A 15,168-nucleotide genomic window follows, 5' to 3' on the forward strand; every position below is an offset into this window, starting at 1 on the left:
ACGAAACTGATGTAAGTCCTGTAGATGTGCAAAATAATCATCCCATTTAAATCCACAGCCTTGGTCTATTAGGATCTGAGCCATGCAGGACCCCACACTTAATAAAGGCAGTCAGCCACAGACGCAGTTGAGGGAAACCTTGACTACCAAGGACACCTAAACCACCATTGGCTTCCACACCTCCTCCTCCTCGTTCAGCCTTGAGCTCAGACAGAAACAGGTCTGGTTCTGAAGAGAAATACTGCTGGTGTCATCCCCCCGACCCCCGACACCCCCCAACTCTAGAATAATATCCTGACATTTAGAGAAATAAAAAGCCGGGGTAAACAATTAGACGACTGGCAAAGAAGGAAGCCAGCGGTTTCTGAGGAGCACTAATTGGGCGTGAATCAGAGGCTACGTATGCAGAGATGAAAAAAAGATGGTTTGTTAATGAAGGGGAGGGGAGAGTTTACGACTGAGCCTTAAGCGACGGGACATCCTGAGAAAAGCGGTTAGAACATTCAGAGCTGTCGGCTCGGGTCCAATCCGACTTTACTGCGATTAGAGTCACTTGTCAGTTATGCAGCGTCATCTATTGTTTGGGGTTGTTTGGTTTACCTAGCAACAGGTGAATAATGTCTATGGCTTGTTTTTTGTGCTTAGAAATTTAAAGATAATGTTTAATAGTTAATTAGATGAGACAGAAAAAAAAAACAACTAAAATCAGTTCTGTAGGATTTAGGTTTAGATGGAGATAAAAGCGATGACATCACTGAAGCTACAGTCTCGTGTTATTTTTATCAGATACATTCAGACTCCCCCACCCTTTGAAATGTTGTCTGAAGGAAATATAAACTGTCAAGTAGATGCAGTCGTTTGCATCAAACCGGCAAATAAAAGGTTAAACTGCAGAGGTTGAAGGCTTTCCCTCTTCGTTCATAAAAAAAGAGAAGAAAAAAAAAATCAGAAGAGAAAGAATGGAGAGTGAAAAACACACACACGCACGCTTACACTTCAAAGTCCTGTCATCTGCTGCTGCAGAGAGCTGTTCTGAATTAACTTTAATTCTCCTTCTCTCTCTTCTCTCCAAGTTCATGGTAAAGAGAAGGACTGGGGGGTGAGGGGGAGAAAAACGGAGAGAGAGAAAGAGAGACGGTGCTTCTGGTTTTCATTAGGACCAATTTTCTTATCTTTTTTTTCTCTGTGCTTTCTGGAGGCTCACACTTGATCCCCTGCAAATGCAACGTGGCGCAGGCCAGCGGAGGAATGGAAAGGTGCCGGCTGCAGGGCACGCACCCCCATCCGGCAGAAAGAGGGGGGAGGAGAGAGGCGGGAGAACCAAGACGCAACGCTTTAACAAAATGGGACTGAAAATATCATATGTTCTGTTTGTGGCTGTACAGAGCATCAAAAACATATCCACCCTCCTTTAGTGTGCTCTCCTGTGGGATTTTAACTTTTATGTGCTTTTATTTTCAACCATTGTTCACTACAACGTTTCTTTCAAGCTCAGTTGGACTTGATGAGGAGGATCAGTATTTAAGTTTTGCCAAAGTTTCTCAATTGGATGTAGGTCTGTACTTTGATTGGGCCATTCAAACATGAAACTATAATCTCATCTTAACCATTTCACTGTAGCTGTGGATGTTTGTTTAGGGTCAATGTCCTGCTGGAAGGTGAAGTTTATTGCAGCATTTCACAGGGTTTCTTCCAGTTTTCTCCTGTATTTAGCTCCATCCATCTTCCCTTACAGACTTTTCCTGCTGAAGAAAAGCATCTCTGCATTTTCAGTCTTTTCCTCAAAGTAAAGTAGAAAGACTTTTTTTCTGATTTTTTGGAAACAATTTCCAGTTGTGAGCTATTTTGCAACAAACTGTAAGAGCTTGTAGTTGCGAAATGACAAAATGCAAAAAAGAAAAAAAGTTCCAGGAATATGAATACTTTTTGAAATCACTGTGAACAATAATTCAAAAACATCCATGTAACACAAACTTTAAACCCAAACCTTTAGTAGAAATGTATATCTAATTTTATTAAATCATCCCGATTTTGTTTGAGCATATGTATGCACTGCAAAATCACAAAGTTCCTAGTGCAAATATCTCTGTACACTTACAATAAGACAAAACTAACTTACAAGTTTTAAGCTTATAATACTGTAATACCTATTGATAAATATATACTTTTTGATCAGGTTCCACTAGCAGACAATGTCACTTATGATATAGAAAAAATATCTTGTTATAACTTAAAAAAATCTGCCAGTGAAACTAGCACATTTTTTAAAATCAATAATAGGAAATTATTGACTTAAAACAAGTTGATCTATCTTGCTGAAAACTTACTTGTAAGTTAGTTTTGTCTCGTTTCACGTGTACTAAGATGTTTGTACCAGAAACTAGACCAAGAATCTGATTTTGTATTTTTGCAGTGTGATAACCTGAAGTAGCTTTTTTTGCTTTGTGTTCCAAGTTACCGACATAAACGCTCAGATATATCGCTTGTCAGCTGTTGACATGCAGACAGAAGGGTTGAAAGGGAAGAGTAAAAAGACGAGCAGTGACTGAGAGCAAGCAGAGCTCCGATGTGCATTAGGAGGCTGAGGTGTGCTACCCGGAGGTTGCGTGCCGACGGCTGTGATAAAGACGGTCAGGCCGGTCAGTTTGATGCTCCGGCTTCAGACCAGATGGACGCACAGCTGAGAACATGGACTCATCTTCAAAGAGCCCTGGAAGGGATCCAGTCCCGCCGCGTTCAAGATGCATGAATCAAAAACGGGTAGGCGACATGTACAGTGTGTGTCTGAGTGGGTGTGTGTCGGCATGTGTGGAAGTGTTGAGAGTGAGTGGGAGAAGTTTTATATTTAGTCCAAATAGAAGCCATGAGGTTTGGCTCGACGACAAGCCCCCTGCCTACTCAACGGCTCCCAGCAGAGAATATATTTATAACTTGTGGCCGATTTTTTAAAGCCAGAGCCAAAAATACAAAACGCTACAGCTGGCATTTCTTTGTTTTTCTCAGAAATAGATGCAGGAAGAAGAAAAAAAAAGAAAAGATCAAAGCAACTGTCAGTTAAAGTTGAAGGTAATGTTGATTTACCTGAAGGCAGCCAGATACTCTGCGTCCCCCATGGGAGGTTCGAGGCCCCCGGTAAATGCCATGTTCACGTTGAAGCCCACACCTGCACCGCTGCCCACCTGTGGGGCATAAACATGTTTCAATGTGCAGAAATGTAAATAAAACATTGGATGATGAAGGATTATGACGGACCTCATCTGGAGCGCCGCTGCCGGGGAAGAAGTTCCCGTCGTCATAGCGATGTAGAGAGAGGTACAGAACACTGGGGTCTGCGTAGAAGGCCTGCTGGGTCCCGTTGCCATGGTGAACATCCTAAAATGATTAGAAAGGAATGCAGGCTAAAGCTATCGCAAACACATTTTTGAAAATAAAATCATCATTATGAGATGACATAATGTAGTGATACGGCATTCTGCATACTGATTGACAACTTTATTTAAGCTGTGAAGAAGAACTCAAAATACATCAGTTAAAATAATATTTTACTATAGTATCGTAATCTCATAATGTATATTTTAAAATACCCAAACTAGAGATGCACTGATCTGATATTGACATCAGTATCAGTCTCGATATTGTAAAAAAAAAACAAAAAAACCTCAGGATGACCATATAAAATCATGTATGTGCGGCGGATCTGTAATGATGTGGGCTTATTTATCTTCAAAAGACCCTGGGAAAGTTGTTAGACTGTATAAACTCCAGAACGTTTGTTTATATAAAGCCATGAACTGTGAATTAACTTCTTTATATAAAAATAAAACTAAACAAACTACACACATTTGTCGCTGAGTAAGTTTTAAAAAAATCTATTTATGTTGAGATTGTTTAAACAACTTCACCAGCGCTCAATTCAAGTGTGGCTCAAGGAACCTATCTAACGGTTGCCATGGTAGTTCCCGCCCTTTTCTGGGATTAGTTATTACAGGATAACATTACACAATACGCTTTATTAGTCAGGCAGAAACAAAACAAGAACAAAAGACTAAGTCTTAAATGACTAGTTACTCTGAAACAAACCATAACATCCAGAAACCATTCTTAAATTATAAGAGGCTGGATATTTTTTTTGTTTTTATCTGTAGTTTATTATGTTGGAGATCAGACAGCTTAAATAAATCTTTTACCGACAGTTTTGAAGGGAAAATTCAGAGTTTAAATGTAATGGGAGTAAATTAGAGGTTTTTGTGCACACTGGATGGTTTGTGGTGATTTCAGAGAAATGTCTTCCAGCATTGACAGACTCTCGGTGTAGGTGTGTCGGCTCCCTAAACGAATAAATAAAGTTTTGACAAACTGTCCCTGTGACGGCTCCGTCACATTGAACTAACTGAATACAGAGAGAGTAAATGTCACACTGCAACTAAGCTGTGGCTTTGAAACGGTCTTAAAAGACTCAATAAAACACTCATCGTTAATAGCTGCTTACTCTCACCAACAACATGGCATCAATTAAATGATCTCATCTGTTGAATTTAAGAATGATTTGAAACATAAGAGTCTAAAAAATGTTGTTTCAGCTGGAGGAGAGTGGCTTGATGACGACGACGCTCTGCTCCATCTGTGACAGACAAGGAGGAAATGAAAGGGACCTTCAACGGGCTTTAGGGAGTAACCACAACCAGCCGGGGAGCAAGGCTCCTGGACATGAGGTGGCCTTTGTCGTATAGATCACTGAAAGGAGAGGATCTGACCTGAAGAGCGTAAAGGAAGTGAAGGTTCCATTTATTTTTCTGTAGTGTTGAGGTAAATTTGCAAAAGGTGGTAAATTTGCAAAAGGTGGTGGAAATGAGACGTGAAATGAAACAGTAACTAAAGCTGTGCTGTTGGAACCACCAAGTGGATATTTCTTTATATATAAGTGCTTAAAAAGCCACAGTACATATTTCAACAGTACTACCAGTAATTCACAATGTGTCTTTCAATGGTTTCCTGCAAGAATGGGACATTTATTTTTGAGATGGAGCAATGTCACATGTGAAAGATTTTACCATTTGCTGATAAATTGTATTTTTAATAAGAAGATTCCATAATTATTTAACTACAACATGTAAAATAATTAATACTCTAAAATAGTTAATACTCTTACTTTCCCCAAAGATCCAGCTTTTCACAAATTTACAATCCAAGAATGAGGGACGTTTATGACAGATAATTAAAGAGATTAATAAGCAGCAATTATAATAAAGCAGGAATCTTATCAGGTAAGAAAGTGTGTTGCATTTAACCCTCATCCATTCAAAACTGTGACAAGTAAAACAAAGAGAAGTTATTTTGAAAAAAAAAACATTAGAATTTTTAGCTATTTTTCTTCACTGCTGGTGGATTTTATGTGCAATTATTCTGTTGAAAAATTGTTGCCTGTACTAACAGGACAACAAATTTGATTTGAATGTTGCCGGAAATTCATCACAAGTCATGATTTACCACAATGGGAAATCACAAGTAAATCCAGCTCACCACAGATATCTTTTAAATCCCTGGGTGGGGTGCTGGTCTGTGAGGTCTCAGACATTTATCCTGCCTCCCTGGTCTTCCCCACATTAATCTTTCACTTATGAACACACACACCACCTGGAGAGTTTGCTTCCACTCCTTTAATTCTTACTGGCCAAAAGGATGCCTAAGTTTCACAAAGAGTGTCATCAATTCAGCAACTTTTGGCAGTTTTTTGTAAAATGCATGACTAAAAGAAAGTAGGCGGCTGCCGAGTATAACTGGTGTGATTTTGTAAATCAAACAGGGAAAAAAAAATGAGACCAGTTTAATTTGACTCACCCAGTCAACTATGAGGATTTTGCTGACATTAAGCCTCTGCTGCAGGAGCTTGGCTGCAATGGCGACAGAGTTGAAATAACAGAAGCCCCTACAAAATATAAACAAAACGGTGTTATCATGTTTAAAATCTGAAATCAAACTCTTATATAATCTGAAAACTACTCACATTGGTGTGCTCTCCTCAGCGTGGTGTCCGGGAGGCCGAACTACAGCAAAACCGTTCTGGAAGCAAAAGCAAGGTGGTCAGGAAGTGACAAGTTTGATCCTGACCTCGAATCAGAGAGCAGAAATGTGTGCACACACGCAACCCAGGCTGATTTGGGTCAGATTTTGGATGCAGCACTTGCATCAACTGATCTAGGAGTCTCGCATTGCTTACGGGGGACAGTAGATAGACGTCTGGGCTGATGCAGAGCGATGCAAGCTGGACTAATGATGTTGAGTCAGCTGCTGCGCATTAGCAACCAGCCGGATGATTACTGAGGTGACAAGAGCCTCAGCTGGTTTCAGGACATTTTAACATTTGCATGAAAGTGAGAGTAAGTGCAATGATGAGACGGAAGGGGGTTCCTTCCCACTGCCAAGTCAAGACAGGAGAATGACTATTGACAGAAAAAGATGTGTGTGAAGGCCGGAAAGTGTGTGCTCTCTGAGAAGCTGTTGGTGCAGGTGGAGCTTGGTCGTTAATTTGGTAGTGGAGGATCCTCTGAGGGAAACTTTAGTGGGAATGTGTGCGCACAAGTTTGACAGTTTGCCAAGTCTACACCCGTGAACTTAAAAATGTAGCCGTTTCCCTTTCAAGCAAAACACAACTTTTCCTTTCATTTCAGTCAGATACCATCAAGTATCGAGCAGAAGCACGGATCAAGGCCATGTCTGAATGATCTCAGTTCCAGGGAAAGAACTGTGTGGGTATCCGCATGGCGTGCTACTGTCTCACTCTCAGGAATGTCATTAGTCTGCGGTGTGTTGGTGCTAAGTTAACACCCTGTGCGTCAGCTGCTCCGCAGGTGGCCTTGGTGTAAGACTAATAAAAGAGGCCTGTTAGTGGGGCCTGCTGGCGTTTGCAGAGCCTGAGCGCGGGTCTCCCCGCTGCGTTCAAACAGCCCCTCCCAAAGACGCATGGAGGCTGGCTGAGAGGGGGATGCAGCATCGCAGGGTGGGGATGTCTGTCTGGAAGGTGCTAATGATGAAGCAAAGGTGTGACGGGGTGCAGTATTGTTTCTGAAAAGATTCCTGGACCAGGTTCTCATGGACATGAGGCAAATTTATAACATTTAATTTGGTTTCTCACTTTTAAGAAATCTCAACAAACTTTGCTTTATGCCCAATTTTCTTCTTCCCTACATCCAGAGACTACTAAACCCCGCTCTGAAAACCAACCATCGTGACGCCCAGCGTCAGCAAGCAGTCAGGTTGAAGGTGACTCTAAACACACCTTCAGCTCTCCTGTTGCTACTTTGAAAACCAGCTCCACCACTGAGCCGACGGCCAGTCGAGCAGCCGTAGACGAATGGATCTCATTCCAGATTGTGTCGCTGTCCACCTGCAAACACACAAATACAAAAATATTTGTTGTTTAAATGACGTTTTAACAGGAGAAAAAGAAAAAGAATACTGGGGGTTTCATTTCAAAGTTCCACACTTTATCCAGTTCAAACTTCCAGATTCATCATTTGATTTTCAGTATAAATATAAAGGATGTTAATTTATTGTCCATATTTCTGCAGAGGTCAGTCTTTAAATCTGTTAGCTGTAAAAATGCTAAACAGAAAATAAGGTTTGAATGACAGAAAAATTGACATTCAGTTGGGTTAGCAATGTAAGAACAGACACATGGATAATAAACTAACTGTAACCTGCAAACACACACACACACACACACACACACACACGCACACACACACACACACACACTTGCTCTGTCAGCAGAGTAACATACAATGGAACCACTGTGTTTCATGCAGTTTCTTTTTTGCAGATTTACTTTATAATTTTCTGTCAAACATAAGTCCAAATTGTGGAAAAAATTACCTAAGTTTTTTGTAGAACATATCTACAATATTCAAAATAAATTGTAACTTGAAAAGCTGAAATATGAATCTTTGCTCTCGATGCTACTTGATACTTTATTGGTTGTTATTTACAAAGAAGCCAGGATCACTATTCATTTTCCTTAGTGCTGATTGGCTGAACCCCCAAGAGCAGAGATAAGTTCAACTGTGACTGTTAGTTTCTGTGACGGTGCTGAGATGCAGATTTAGTTATATGTGGTGTTTCAATTGTTAAAATACAAAATTATAAGCATTTTTAGAGGAGGTCTGGATTGTTTCGCAGGAGGTTATGGTCCTGTGAATACTGGGGGTCCAACTTGTATATCCAAGGCTTGTAGAAACACATAAATATATAACAAGGGTATTTTATACATACACCCAAACACTTCAGGACGCAAACTCATAACAACTGAAAACACATTTAAAATCACTTATTTTACGTCATATTTAAGGATCGCATTTAGTCGTGCAGTGTGTCTGCTCTGGAGAAACTGGAACATGCATTTATTGGGAGAATACAATGAACAATATGCTCATAAACATATATTTAGAAGCTTATTCAGGCACTTGCAGATTTTTAATTGAAGGCAATAACTCGTGGTCATAATGTAACACTGCACAGTGAGCTAAAAAACAAAATAAGTCTGTCTGTTACTGCTATATGAGACATTGTCCTTAATTTACAGAGTGCCTGGCATCGCCATTTACTACAACTGTATAGAGAGCGTAATTATAAGAGCCGCTGTAAAATGATGCATTTATTTGTTTTGGTTTCTTGTTTGGAAAGAAAAAAAAAAAACAGTCCTCCAGCTCGATTGTTCGTGCAGCACGTTTGTGTGTTTGTGTTGGAGGATGCTAAGCCTCAGGTTCACCATGCAGAGGTCAGGGCTGATTAATGCTGAGGCACGTCTGGCCGTCAGCCCCCATACGCACGCATGTACACACCCTCGCTTTTCAAGCCAAGTGGAGCACAATGCGTTCGGTGATTGATTGTACACAGGGCTGCACAGAGGATAATATATACTCCCTCCATCAGTCATGGCAGATACTGCGGGCAGATGGAGCGCGTGATAAACACAGAGAGAAGACGCTGGCAGAGGAAAAGAAGAAAACAGGAGGTCTTTGTGTCACACATGTGCAGAGTAGCTGAAGGAGGAGATCTGGGAAGACCAACCAATGTAAGCTCTTCTAAACTCACTATGCTAGTTTAAACCTGTCAGTTGATAGATGTAGCTGAACATGAATGTTTGTCGTTGATTCAACTACTTAGCCCAACAACAACAACCAATCAGCGGACAGTATTTAAGCCGGTTGGTCCGTCTTTCCTCCTTTCTCCAGTGATGGGACTCATCAAGTGTGGATGATTGCGCCATAATAACATCCACAGCAAGAGCCAAGAAAGACTGCATCGTGAAATAAAACTGCAAAGCCTTTGTTGAAGTCTAAAGAAACAAAAACAGAAAGAAGTGAGAGATTGGAACTGCTGGGGAGAATCTAATGGATGGAAAAGTGAATGAAACATTATGCCCATGAGAAAAATCAGGTAAGTTTAAAGGCCTCCAACTGCCAGCTCTTAAATGGTTGAAGATTAATTTTGGTCAACTGTTGTTCATTCATCATTGTGTCATTGTCTGCATGACTCCAAAGCAGCAAAGCTTTAGTTATTTGAAAGAGAAAATCTCATTTGAGTCTAGAATTTTTGGTCGACTCAATAAATGAAAGGAGCTGAGCTCTTGTGGCTGCAACATAAACCCAGAGCATTAGCACTTCAACACCCACTTGACAGTTTATATAGGCAGCTTGCACTGATATGCTGTGTTTTGTATTGTTAAGATATAAACACTTTGTTGACTCATTTGCGTAAGGAAGCCTGGTGATTCTTTTCCTTTATTAGAAGAATGGGACTGGTCACAACATGGTCACTGAAGAGTAAACGGTATTATCCGGAGATAATGCCTTTTAACTCAGGATAAAAGGCATTAAATTCAGAGTGATGATAAGATTGATACGGTTCAATGACATGTCAACAAAATCACATCAATAAGTCCATAAGGTGGTTCCAGTCCCAAATAAACAGCCTATTGATGCATTGCACTATCAATTAAGATTGTCCAGACATTGTTGTGATAATTATACTGTGTGTCGATTCTATGCATTTCTCTTAGTGTTGCACTATTGGAGCCAAATTAAAAAGCTTTTTAACTTAAGTCGAAGAAGTTTGTTCTGCATTTAATACCTTATGGTGCAAAATCAACAATTCCTACAGCGTTAAAACCTGAACCGAGTAATTCTACACTGAACAGAAAATGAGAGTGAGTGAGTGAGTGAGTGAATCCATCCATTTTCTTTACACCCTTGTCCCTTAGTGGGGTCGGGAGGGTTGCTGGTGCCTATCTCCAGACTGGACAGGTCGCCAGTCTGTCGCAGGGCAGCACAGAGACACACAGGACAAACAACCATGCACACACACATTCGCACCTAGGGACAATTTAGACAGACCAATTAACCTGACAGTCATGTTTTTGGACTGTGGGAGGAAACCGGAGTACCCGGAGAAAACCCACACATGCACAGGGAGAACATGCAAACTCCATGCAGAAAGACCGGGGCCGGGAATCGAACCCAGAACCTTCTTGCTGCAAGGCAACAGCACTACCAACTGCGCCACTGTGCAGCCTTCTGAGAGTGATTTGTTATTGGTGATTTGTTACTTGTGAAACTTTTAGATTGAGGAAAATATTTGGATTCCTGGTTTTCCATTTTGTCTAATTCACACAAACTCCATATCGATCTCCTGTCATGAGTTGGATGTGTTGCTATGCCCTTCCTGGCAACTGTATTTGGAAATAACCTCCTAAGCTTTTCCAGATTGATATCTTTCCCTCTTGGCGTCGTGTCCACCCTCAGCTGTAAGCTTCAGAGCAGAAAAGTACCAAAACTCCTGCTTTTATAGAGTTGCTCTGAACTGACGACGGCCAATTATTCACATGCATTCGAACAGCAGCACCTGACTCTTAGCTTCCCTCTTCAAGCCTATGGAAGCAGGATGCCTGTGTGTTATTAGTCCAGACAATGACAGAGTGAAAGGCAAAGTGAGTAAAAAGGGAAGTGAATTTAAAACACAAATCAGAGTAATGATGCTGTACTGAAGCTGAATGATGCAGACAATTTATTGTTTCCCGTGTTGATGTTGCCTTCAGCAGGGAATTAAGAGAATAACTGCTGAAAAAAAAAAAATCTGAAATGGGAAGATTTGTCAGAGCCGTGCAGGAGCGGGAATGTGCTGGAATAATGAAACGACGAATCTCCACAAGCTGACAGTCTAATTTCAGACACCCCCTCCTTCCTCTGTAAGCATGTGTGTATTTGTGTGTATAACGTGTATAACAGGAAGACAACAATTTGGTCCCATTTGCCATTATAAAGAGCAGATCTGCGCGGCACTCCAGCTCCCTTTTTTCCTCCCAAAGTAGAGAGGAAGTCAAATTTAGGAAGAGATAACCTGGAGGTACGCTCGGGCTTGATTGGCCTTAAAATTATTAACCGTGCGAAAAACACCAGCAAATACCCAGCTGTGATTACGTTGGGTATGGAAGAGAGCTCTCAGAGATGTAAATGGGCACAAAGATCACCAGGAGAGCACACAAACATCCAGAAAAACACAATCAGCGCCTCCACCAGCACACATACAAAGAAAGAAAGAACATCTGGTTATAATTTCAAGCGCAGCGGAAAGGCAAGCAACAGCTTTTGTTTGCCTCTAGTCCTTGAGGGGCGGTGGTTTTATGTGTGTTTGTGTGTGTGAGTTTGTGAGAGAAATGGGAGCGTTTCTGAATCCGTGGGGCGATACGGAGAGCGTGGGCGACCGCCGCTCTGTTGTTTCACTAATATCGCCAGGATACTGAAACTACTTCCAACGAAGTCAAACAAGCACTTGATGATTGCCGATTAGATGATTACAAACATGACAGCTTTTCCTCTAAGTCAAGCAGCATGGCTTATAAAAAACCCAGGTTTTCGAGAAAGATCGGCCACATGAGTTAAAGATGCTTTAACTAGACAGCGAATGTTTGTAAAATCTATTTTTCACAAGCAAAAATGAGTCACCTACCCCAATGCCTCCGCATGGTAACCTCACAAACATGGGATTCACGGAACCTGAAGGAGAAGAAATAGATTTAAGAATTGAGACGGGAGGTAAAAGGTCAGCAGGTGAAAGGAAAAACTTCGGGGCCATGAAGGACCAAATGAGCACATGACCCACTAAAACTTCACATTTGACTTTCTGACCTTATCTAACAGCAAGAGTACACAAGGGGGGGGATGCTTTAATTTGAACAGGACAAGAAAAAAAGATCTCATTGACCTCACAATCAACGGTCTCCTCAGGGAGAAGGCCAGAACGGGTTCTGTTCTGCCACTGAAGGTCAATAAACAAAGATTAGCCGGCTAATTTACTTGTACTCCAAAGAAACATTTGGGACGACGACAGTTTCTTTCAACAACTCTGATTCTGTATGTCAGTATTTCTGGAAAACATCCCTTCCACACTTACTGGCACTCATAATAATGGTGTAAAAAATTAAATTCATTTTAATGCAGAAGTCATTAACTTACACTTAAGAAGCTGACATGTAATTTAAAGCCAGTGTGCAAATAAATGTAATCTCTAGATCATCCAGAGCCTTGGTCTTCTCCCCTATGCTTCTCATCCTGCAGGTTTTCTACATAATTTAAGTTCGCAGTCTGAGATGACAACAGAAAACCAGGATTTTGCTTCACTGCAGCATTTTTGAAGTGATTTATAAAGATATTTAGAATTATTATTCTGCTGAAAAGCCCATAAAAGACCCAGTGATGAACAATAATCAGTCTTTTTATAGAATCAGAAGGACAACTACTTAAAGTGACCTGATAATTTCTTGAGAATGTGCATCATGTGCTTTTCATCTAAATTATTCTTTTCTGTATACCAGACCCAATTTGAGTGTTGGGTTTGAAACTTTACAGAGTTGCTGTGTTTGTTGATAAGTACAAGCTAAAGGGCGTGGAAGTTTCAGTCACTTCCTAATAGACTAAAATATTGTGTTTTCTTGTATTCCCTCTTTTGTTTACATCACATTTATACTAAAAGCAGAAAATCATGTATGACTTTGAAGTTTCTTGATACTCTAATCAACTTAAAAAAGTAACATATAACCTAAAAAAGAAAACATTGAGTAATATTTTACATCAACCTTTAAGAGTTCCAGTCAATGTGACGCCAGAATAAAACCTATTAATTAATTAGAGGGATTTATCCCCAATCAATAAATCTACTCATTTAAAGGTTCATTTTTTAACATTTTTAATGGTGAGGTTATACTACTGCAAAAAAGATACATTTATTTTATGTTTTTCTTACACAACTCTATTACCATTAGGTATTTAACATCATAATTGGAAGGTACTTTTACCTGTTGTCATTAAAAGTCAGCCTGTTTTCTATATTTTGAAGCAGACTGTGTCATTTTAATCACAGCATTAGCATCTCTATTTTTTCTATTAAACCCAGATCTTAACTCTCTTTTGGTATGGAAGCAAAGATCACCACTGGGATCTGCCCCATCATTTTGTGGATTATAAATGTATACCCTAACACACACACACACACACACCCCCCCACACACACACACGCAACACACACACCCCAAGTTCCTTGGCTCCATCTGCACGTTGAGTCCAGATCTAAGTGACAAAGCAGCTTATGTGACTTTCCATTTAACAGCCTTTAAGGGTCCCGACTTTATCGTCACACCTCCACCACTTTATTAGATTGGGCCTTTTGCCTCAGAACGGTTTAAGCATTAAAATAGATTCTTTTAGCAGATGTCACAGATTAATAACATTTACAACAAGTGGAGGTATAAAATCATCTACGCGACAAAGTTACAGGACATGATGGTTGACTGTTTATTAAATAAATGTTACATTTAAATACAATGACAAGAAATCGTTTTGTTTTAGAGACACAACTTAACCAGTAAGTGGACTAATCAAAGGTTAAACCTTCAGGTTTAGGTTAAACCTGGCGAGGATGCACCATCCAAACTGGTGCAACCTCACCAGTTTGGATGCACTGGTGAGGATGCATGTCTTACAGTCTAGTTTCTGTCTCAGCGGGTTGGTTCCATACAGCTGGACATGGGGCTCAGAGTGGACCGTCTGCAGCTCCTCCTGTGACGCCTTCCTTCCACGGATACACTGAAACCAGAGGAGGAATCGAGTTTGGACACAAAGCCTCTGATTTTTGACAGGAAGCAGATCACTGCAGCTTCAATTCCTTCAATTAATCAAATATGTATAGACATATGAAGACTAAATTGTGTGAGGCACTCAGAGTGATATGATTACAACCTTAACTTCAAAGTGTTTAAGTTGAGGTGGTCTGATTAAAGCCAAATGTCAGATAACCAGATTAGCACTGCCCTCTACTGGCAAAAAGCTGCAACAGCAAAGAAAAATCAGAGAAGCGCAAGAAATAAATTTGGCCTTAAGCTTAATTTGTTTTTGTCTGTTTGATCATCAACATGACTTTTAAAAACAACAAGTAAAAACGTTATGTGATGAATTTCATTCAGGGTTACAAATGATATTTTGCACAGTTCTATTCAGAAAGCGTCTTCACAGTCAATGCAATCATCCTTATCTTCTTATGTTAAAACGAATAACCTAAACTTGTATTAATATTTCTATGGTAAACTACATACATATGTTAAGATGTAAAATAACAAAAAACAGTTTTTTTTCCATCATATTTTGATCACTTTGGCCATTTTGGACTTGAACCACCAATTTAAACCAAAACATCGATTTTGATATCAATTCAGATGGAAACCAAATTAGAAAACATCAAAGCTATGGCTTTTTTAGGATATTTTAACATTTCTTTGCTTATGAAATAAAACATATTGGTGATTTTGCTGAATGTAAGTGTGGCCTCACCTCACACTGAGCCCTCAGACCTGTTTCCTGCAGCCGGGACCAGATGCTCTGAATACGGCCGGCATGTTCGGGATGAATGGTGGCGTTGCCGCAGATACACTGATGTTTCTGCATCAGGGAGTCATACACTAGACCTGGAACACAGATAAAAACCGTAAAATGCTCTCCATTAATGACATTAATGAAATAATGCTCATTAGAACTCATAAAAAATCTTCTGGGTTTAACAGGTTCTGAGAAAATCTAACCTGAGCTTTAAGTTTACAAAAACACAAAACAGATTCAATATGTG

The 15,168-nt window shown here is 40.2% G+C and overlaps 1 protein-coding gene across 5 annotated transcripts in view; it reads right to left on the reverse strand.

The window, feature by feature from the left end:
• The window catches only part of LOC103461731 (histone deacetylase 4), a 219,440-nt gene that overhangs the window by 17,176 nt on the left and 187,096 nt on the right, over window positions 1-15,168 (reverse strand). For all 5 annotated transcript variants that reach the window (XM_081604585.1, XM_081604584.1, XM_081604587.1 and 2 more), the window contains 8 exons: window positions 14,877-15,010; window positions 14,033-14,135; window positions 12,004-12,050; window positions 7,277-7,384; window positions 6,005-6,060; window positions 5,839-5,926; window positions 3,253-3,372; window positions 3,082-3,179 (listed from right to left, as the gene is read on the reverse strand). In XM_081604585.1, the coding sequence (XP_081460711.1) occupies window positions 3,082-3,179; window positions 3,253-3,372; window positions 5,839-5,926; window positions 6,005-6,060; window positions 7,277-7,384; window positions 12,004-12,050; window positions 14,033-14,135; window positions 14,877-15,010 (754 nt within the window). The remainder of the gene's footprint in view (window positions 1-3,081; window positions 3,180-3,252; window positions 3,373-5,838; window positions 5,927-6,004; window positions 6,061-7,276; window positions 7,385-12,003; window positions 12,051-14,032; window positions 14,136-14,876; window positions 15,011-15,168) is intronic.

This window comes from Poecilia reticulata, chromosome 2 (genome assembly GCF_904066995.2).
Source record: "Poecilia reticulata chromosome 2, P_reticulata-male-v2, whole genome shotgun sequence".
Lineage (NCBI taxonomy): Eukaryota > Metazoa > Chordata > Actinopteri > Cyprinodontiformes > Poeciliidae > Poecilia > Poecilia reticulata.